Raw genomic sequence first — 8,345 nt, 5'->3', positions numbered from 1 at the left:
TGTATTTTGTATAGTTATTTGTTGAAAGTTAAAATTTTATTTAGTTATCAAAATTAAACGACTACTCTGACAATTTATTTACTAAAAATAATACAATTTCTCTGTAAAAACATAAATTTATCCTTACGAAGTTTTTTTTATTTCTATATTCTTTTAATACAAAACAAAGCTGAATTTCTAGTTATATTTTTATTTTGTGAGTTTGTTTGTTGAAAGCGATTATATAAGTGAAAGTAATAAAGAGAATGTGAGTCTAAAGTTTTATACTGGATGTAATGCACTGACAATGAGTAATTATTAATATTTTTGAAATATAATAATTGTTAATTTTTTTATTTAACAATTACATCCTCCGGATAAATTTTGGAAATAAAATATTTTTTTTGGAATGTCAAAAGATTAACAGATTGCCATAAAACTGAAAATCAGGGAATTATCAGAGCTATCGAAAATGATTAGAAAAATCATTAGGAAAGTCAAGGAATTTTTAAAAATTTTTTAGAAAATAATTCTAAAAAAATTTAATATACGTACATCACACTTATGTAGTTTTGGAATACTATTAACTTAATTATAAATGCAAACAGCGTCAGCAACATTAATAGTAATTTACATTTCTATGTTAAATTGATGTCTCAACAAAATATTTAACAGTTTTCAAGTCAAGACGAAAATATAAAATTTCAAAGTATTGTCGAAGATCAGGAAAAATCATGAAATTTTATCTGGAAATCAAGGAAAAGTTATGGAATTTTAGAGCCAATTAGGAATTTATGTCAATTTTGTAATAAATTAATAATCATAATTATATTGATATTATATTTATAATAAATTAATTAATAATTAATTTTATTAATTTATTTTTAAATTGATAAATACGATTGAATATAGAATTTTGCGAAAAATGTTTAGATTAACTTGTAATATAGACATATTTTATAATCTCGTACTTAATTATACTCATCTAAAATGATATGCAGTCAATATAGGTACAGCATTGCATTGAATTAATAAATTAATTAAGTTCGCGAGTAGTTGATTACATTAATTTGCGAACTAATAAACTTGATAAAAATTAATCTCTAATTACGAACCAACATAGTAAGCCGCATGAGGTACTTGCAAAGCTACATAATGGCTTTAAACTGTAATTATTTACGTAATTCACGGCTCTGTGCACTTTTGTTCTCGCATGAATGCGCTTTGTACATACGCTATGCTGTGTTTGCAGACCAAACTAGATAGACAAAAGGAGAGGGAGGGGAGATCGTTATTGTATCTATACTTAATTATTCTTCATAAAGAGTGTAACGTTAATAATAGAAAGATCATCATTGTAATCTTTTCGTATTTGCGTGATCTACCTGTAAAAGCTAACTGCGATCGAAGATATATATGATACATCTTCCATGTGTATGCAACATGTACGCGCGATAGATATTACATGGCTTTATCGGTTTCTTTGCGGGAATTATTACTGAGTAATTCGTGATATGACGAGTATAATATAACATGTCTTTCTTTAATAACGGATAATTTATGATTTTGCACACATCACATTTGTACGTGCGAAAAAACATTACAATGAAATACTGCATTTGTAGGACCAATGTCGTAATGAATTATACGGAAACAGAGGCCAAAGTTCGGGAAGCAACTAATGACGATGCATGGGGTCCCACAGGTATGATCTGTGCTTCTGGCAATATAGTTTCATGTTACTTTTTACATGGAACACCTGTAAATTAATTGTACGGGATGCATTACTTTTTAAGGGGCAATGATGCAAGAACTGGCTCAGGCCACATTCACGTACGAGCAATTTCCAGAAGTGATGTCCATGCTCTGGAAAAGGATGTTGCAAGAGAATAAACGAAATTGGCGACGAACGTACAAGGTACGCGATCGTTTTCCTTGCAATTATTGTATCACATTTAAGAAAAAAAAAAAAACAATAAATTTTATATATGGAAGATGTCGAAGGCAGGATTGTTATATGAAATAGTGAACGAAATGCTTATGAATATAAGTGCGTTTTACTTTTCATATTTTATTAGTTTATTTCATTAATTTTTATTTTTTCACAGTCATTGCTTCTTCTTAATTACTTAGTTCGTAATGGCTCGGAACGGGTCGTCACATCGTCACGCGAGCACATCTATGACCTCAGGTCTTTAGAAAATTATACCTGCATCGATGAATTCGGGAAAGATCAAGGAATAAACATTAGACATAAAGTTAGGGAATTAATTGATTTTATCCAAGACGATGATAAACTTAGGGAGGAAAGAAAAAAGGCTAAGAAAAATAAAGATAAATACGTTGGTTTATCGAGCGAAGCGATGGGAATGAGATTTGGAGGTGGTGACAGATGGATGGATAATCCTAAATGGAACAAATCTGGCGTAGAAACGTATAATGACTGGGACAATCGCGGAAAAGGATTTGAGGATGCAAATAACAGGTATTCATCTAATATTCGTGTTTCTTGTTGTATGTGAAAATTAAAAAGAAACATATAGTTGGGGGAAATTTTTTTTTTATCTAAATTTTATGTTTTTATGTTATAGTGACGATGGCGAAAGAGAAGACTCGGATAATGAAACTAGCCCAAAGAAAAGTGGAAGAGAATATAGAGATACGTTGGATAATATAAATCAAGTTGGTAAATCTGCTCAAATATCAATACCTTCTACAAATACATCCCCTGCGCGAACAACAAGAACTATCAAAAAAGTAGATCTTGGAGCAGCAGCGAATTATGGAAAAGAGCAATCTAATGTAAGTTACAAGAAATAAGTTTTATTTTGCTATTGTCTCTATGATGTATGATTAAATCTCTATGATGTATAATTAAACATGTAACTATATACTTGATAATTATAAATTAATTTGTACGTATCCTTTTGTTTGCAGAATAGTGCACCGGTACAACAAAATAGCAGTTTATCATCGCCGAAAAATCAACAGAAGACCAAAAATGATATATTAAACGACATTTTTGAATCACAAAATGATAATAATAGACTAGACGATGATGATTTCAATCCACGAGCGAATACTCAATCATTTGCTCAACCGCAAAATGCAAACGCAGATTTTGGCGATTTTACTAGTGCGTTTAATAATTCCGCGACGGTTAAGATGAAAGATAGTAACGATGAATTCGCCGATTTCACGTCTGCCTTTAATAATGTCACTATATCTAATACTCCAAGTCAGTCGCAATCGCAAATTAATCTAATGGGTGTAACAATACCAACTATAAATAATCCGACAGTGAATAATATGAATAATAGTAATACAATGTACACCAATACGATGCAAACGGCGGGCACAACGGCATTTACTGGAACCCCCGCTATTCAAAAGACGTCTAATGATTTATTTGATACTTTATCACCACAAGGTCTCAATAATCAAATCACAAATAACAACACAGGTAAAGGATTATGTACGCGTCAGATTATAGAAATAATCGCGCAGAAACTTTGAAGTTTGATTTAACAAGTGATTGTGTGAATTTTTACATATAATTTATTATTGAAAATAATTTCGTATTATTTCTTTTAGTGACGTCAAATACGGATCTCTTATCCGACTTGGATAGTTTGAATGCTCCAACTATGAGGTTACCTGATGGGCGAATAAACAGCCCAAATAATTCGAACATTTTCATGGGAATAAACAACACATCTACTGTCAATTATGCAGGTGAGTATATACGCAGTTAAGAAGCGTAATTTGATTTCTTTAATTATACAATTAGCCCAAGTTTTAACAATATTAACAATATTTCATTATAACTATAAATTATATATAATATACATAATATTGTTATCATAAGATGCATATACAAGATAATAATCCCAAGATTAAACCGTATTAAAATATTTCTAAACTGCTGCTCTAACATTATCAGTTATATTAATTATTAGATATTAAATATAAGAATTTTAAATCGTCGTTGCATGAAAGAAATCTTTGCGTGAAATATATATTCTCGGAGTTTGAAGCTAATGTATTCCCACAAGATAGTCTTTCCTTGCAGCCTGTAAAAACGAAGAAAGCGACGTATCAATCGAGAATCTCTCCAATAATGCCGCCAATCAATTATTGGAAATATTATGTACCATGTGCGATATTAAAAGTTCCGCTGATTTGAAGAGAATAAGATCATCCATTGCGAACTACATCAGATTTTTACCAGGATCTGTTACTCCTCAAAAATACAGTGATATTGATTTTGATGCGAAAGTGGATGCTATATTGTATGGAAGAATTTTGGAAGAGATAATCGGTAAATTTGATCGTGATTGGCCACTAAGTGAAGATGGCTTGGATCCCTCGATCGAAAAATTGATAATCATCGACGGTGCAACGATCTTCATGTTATCGGAAGCTTTAAGAGCTTTAATTACTGCTTTAAATGAGTCCAAGAATGAGAAGAAGACTCATGTTATTTCAATGTTATTGAATAATCTATTAAAAAGCGAAGCGATATTTTCGGGGATATTGGATGCATGTAGAGACGAAGTGCGATCTCACGTGCAGAAGGAAGAACTTGATCAAACTTTGCAAAATACAATACAAATTTTGATCTCCTTGCCTAGTCGTGTATCAAATAAACTACAATTAAATACGCCTAAGTCTTATACGCCGCAAGTTTATGTGAAAATACTTTGTTTTCACATATGTTGCGCGATATCGTTTATTAATGAATTATATAAATATGATATTAAACTGAAAACATCTGTACTCTCATTTTTAATTAGCAAGATCGTAGTTAGCTTGAAACCATGCGATTTTACGTTCTTTGTCGACATTGTAAAAGAATGGTATCTCGAAAACAAAAAGAACGAGCAACGTTTAATCGAAGATATATTTCGCGAATTGGATTCGGCCGCCATTGAATACATAGCTGTTTTATTCTTGAAGCATTGCGATTATAAACTCGATGTGCATTCCATTTTCGGAAATTTAATAATGGAACCGAATTGGAAATATATTTTAACAATCAAAATTCCTTTAATGCGTTATTACGAGGACGAGAAACTTCTTATAAACCTGGTTTCTTATCTATCATCTTTTTCGAGTGAAAATAATATTTTATCAGAATTACTTATTAAGCTTTTAGAAATTTGGAGGGATAAAAGTATTTTGAATCACGTATCTGTGGAACAACACAAATACATTACGAAGTTGATTATTTTATCTGTAAAAACTTGTAAAAATCTTTTAAATCGTACTGAAAGAGATCAGTGCCAAAAACTGTTGCTTTCCGGAGTATCTATTCATCTCGAGTGTACAAACATAACTTTAAGAGCAATGGGCATGATGGTTGCCGAGATTTGCATAAATTCTTTATGTAATACCGAAAACGTACCGAAATTGAAGTTCGAATATGATACCATGCCTGCGCAAATATTAGAATTACTTCAATCTCTAAAGGATTTAAATACGCTTGCAACGATTGTACATGTAAAAGAGCAATACCAGCAAGGCGATGATTTAACAATTGGAAACATTGTTTTTGATTCTATGAGTAGCAGAAAGATCTATGAATTAGGTGTTGATTGCGATATTTTACCCGCCGTTGAAAATCTGTTAAATGAAAAAATTGAAGAGAACACACGCCTGTCGAAAACCAGTGTAATAAAAGATAATTTAACGAAAAAGAATGAAACGAATCAACAGGCAAAATCAAATTGCGATGGCAATTCGGATCTGGATAGTGACGATGACTTAGTCCCTTACGATATGAATGATGACAAACCGCTCAGTAAGGTACGCCCGATGTACTTACGGGACTTGCGTGATAATTTAACGGATGAACGTACTTTTTCCAATCCTGATGTTTTTTCTGAATCCTTGCTGGTCTGCGAAGAATTAATATTAACACAACTATCGAATGACGATGTATCTTTCGCGATAGAACTCTTACAGCTTCTCGTCACGTTGAAGCAACAGTCTTACTTGGAGAATTTTGAACTTGTGATTTTCAAATGTTGCGTAGCGATTGTAACTGTACGTCCGAAGGAATGCGCCGAGTTTCTTTGTAAAGAGTTCTATGAAGACACTGGAAAGTACTCACTGAGTCATCGCTTATTGTTTCTGGATATATTGGCCGAATCTGCTAGGCAGTTATCAAAAATAGATATCAAAAATGCAGATAACACCGACGTTACTGTAGAAACGGCGATTAAAAAGAAAGGAATTCCAAGTCGCATATCACTTTTTATCGATACACAAGAAAATAAAAGGCAACAAGTATGGTACAACGAAGATTTCGACATTGATCTAGAAGCGTCGAAAGATCAATCTATGAATTGGCAAGAAATTGTCGATAAAAGAATTGCATCGCGTACGAAACGATTTGCACATAACTCTAAATCTCCCAAATTACATATTAATCACTTTGGAAATGTAGCATCTGCATTTTTCTATCCGCTTCTGCACGGCTTTGGCCGTCGTGATATTCTTAAACTTAATGGCTTAAGAATTTATTCAGATCAGGAAAATATTTTATTATTACGTTTCCTGAAAACGTTGTCTGTTATAATGTTAGCGGCGCAAAATTGTTCATTGGCATCAAAGATGGGCAAAGAAATATTGGAGCTTCTGTGGACAGTGAGAAATCATGATGAAGCAACTGTGAGACTAGCCGTTACAGAAAATATCGGATCTGTACTTATTGCAGTACCGAAGGATGCTATCATTGACGAATTGTCTGAACCCTTGATGGAAATAAGAGAATGGCTTCTATTATCACAAAACGTCATTAACGGCGAACACGATACAAATTGCAGGGCTTTAAACGCGAAAGTGTTATCTTTCATCAATTTGATTATAAGCTCTACTTTTAAGTGTGTAGATTGATTGAAATTTCAATCAATCATTATATAATTGTTATATAGAACTTTTCATTTTTACAGTATTACAATCATTTATATAACTATTATGTATGTAATACATTTCCGCAGAATATATTTTGTTTTTAGAATTAATTTATCATTTTTCTGTTTGTGAAAATTACAAATTACAGAAATGGATTATGTGTGTAATTTAAATACAAGAAGACTTTTGTTATCAATGTAATTTTTAGTTGATACTCGTCTATATATAAAAATTATATATGTTATTCATAAAAAGTGTTTTCCTTAATAAAATTAAAAACATTGAAAGTATTTCATTTTCCATAAAGTGAAATAAGTAAAATGTTTAACACATATATGACTTTTATTATATAAAAAATCGCTTTGTAGCACAATGTTTAATTAATTTAAATGCTTTATCAATATATAGCATCAAATAAAGTAAATCTATTTTCTACTGTAAATTTTAATAATATTAAACTGTTTTTAAGCTGTATATATGCTGTATATATGTATATATGCTGGAACATAAAAAAATTTGTACTCGTAAATTCTTATACAGATGAGATAATAACTACAATGCATGCTATGAATTAAAATTAGTGTCATATTTAGGATCAGTCGGATTGTCGCCCGTCACGAATCTTCTTCCACCTATAACCATCAATACTAGAAATCAAACATCTAGTAATACGACGTCTTCTACGCAAGTCGGTTCGACTTGGGCTGGTTCGGGATTGAATATCGACCTCGATAATATAATGGGTAGTAAAACAAAACAAACTGACCCAGCACCGACGATGAACCAATTGGCTAGCAATAGCCCACAACATCAGATCAAAATAGGACGTAAGTAATTCCTTAACGGCCTGTGTGCAGATTGTTATAGAGTTGCTTTTCTATTAAGTACTGTATTGATAAAATTGTTTTCTGATTGATAAACTGAGATAGCGTTACGTTCGATAAAACGCAATTGTCCTTGTTAATCTTAAATAATTTTTAAATTAACTATTATAGTCTGAACACCGTCTCATTCTTAACTAGAGTATGAATGAGTAAGAATAAAATTGTGTATGCCTATAGCAGCAGGAATGGGATATATGTCACCGGTGCAATCTCTACCACAGAATCAGCAGCAGCAACCTAATACATCGTTCTTTCCTACATTCCAATAAAGGATTATATGTTCAGTCTAGAACACAAAGTCTCGAGGCACAATATGCAAAAATTTAAGCTTTACGCAAAAACGTGTCACTATTTATTTCAATTGATTGAAATTAACGATAATAAATCTTACATTTTTCGCCTGGGCTCCAATTTATACAGGGTTCAACGTTAGATGATTATATATAGCGAAATATTTTCTATTAGCGTTCAGCTCTAGGCATAACGTGTTTTAGGAGACATTGTATGTCAAAGACGTGTGTTCAGAAGACAATTCGAAAGAATAAATTGAAGCATGTCGGTATT

General features: G+C 31.8%; 1 protein-coding gene across 3 annotated transcripts in view; it reads left to right on the top strand.

Annotated features, from left to right (window-relative positions):
* Positions 1-8,244, top strand: part of LOC108686784 (clathrin interactor 1) — a 9,716-nt gene extending 1,472 nt beyond the window's left edge. Inside the window, exons 2-9 of one of the 3 annotated variants that reach the window (XM_018192253.1) lie at positions 1,605-1,684; positions 1,776-1,897; positions 2,088-2,464; positions 2,571-2,781; positions 2,917-3,442; positions 3,574-3,714; positions 7,491-7,724; positions 7,962-8,244. In XM_018192253.1, the coding sequence (XP_018047742.1) occupies positions 1,605-1,684; positions 1,776-1,897; positions 2,088-2,464; positions 2,571-2,781; positions 2,917-3,442; positions 3,574-3,714; positions 7,491-7,724; positions 7,962-8,050 (1,780 nt within the window). In that variant the 3' untranslated portion in view covers positions 8,051-8,244. Of the gene's footprint in view, positions 1-1,604; positions 1,685-1,775; positions 1,898-2,087; positions 2,465-2,570; positions 2,782-2,916; positions 3,443-3,573; positions 3,715-4,051; positions 6,883-7,490; positions 7,725-7,958 lie in introns of those variants that run through there. The other 2 variants (XM_018192252.1, XM_018192250.1) reach the window with 2 other exon arrangements.
* The last annotated feature ends 101 nt before the right edge of the window (positions 8,245-8,345 follow it).

Source organism: Atta colombica, unplaced genomic scaffold, assembly GCF_001594045.1.
Source record: "Atta colombica isolate Treedump-2 unplaced genomic scaffold, Acol1.0 scaffold189, whole genome shotgun sequence".
Taxonomy (NCBI): Eukaryota; Metazoa; Arthropoda; class Insecta; order Hymenoptera; family Formicidae; genus Atta; species Atta colombica.
This window is presented reverse-complemented; position numbering and strand designations above follow the sequence as displayed.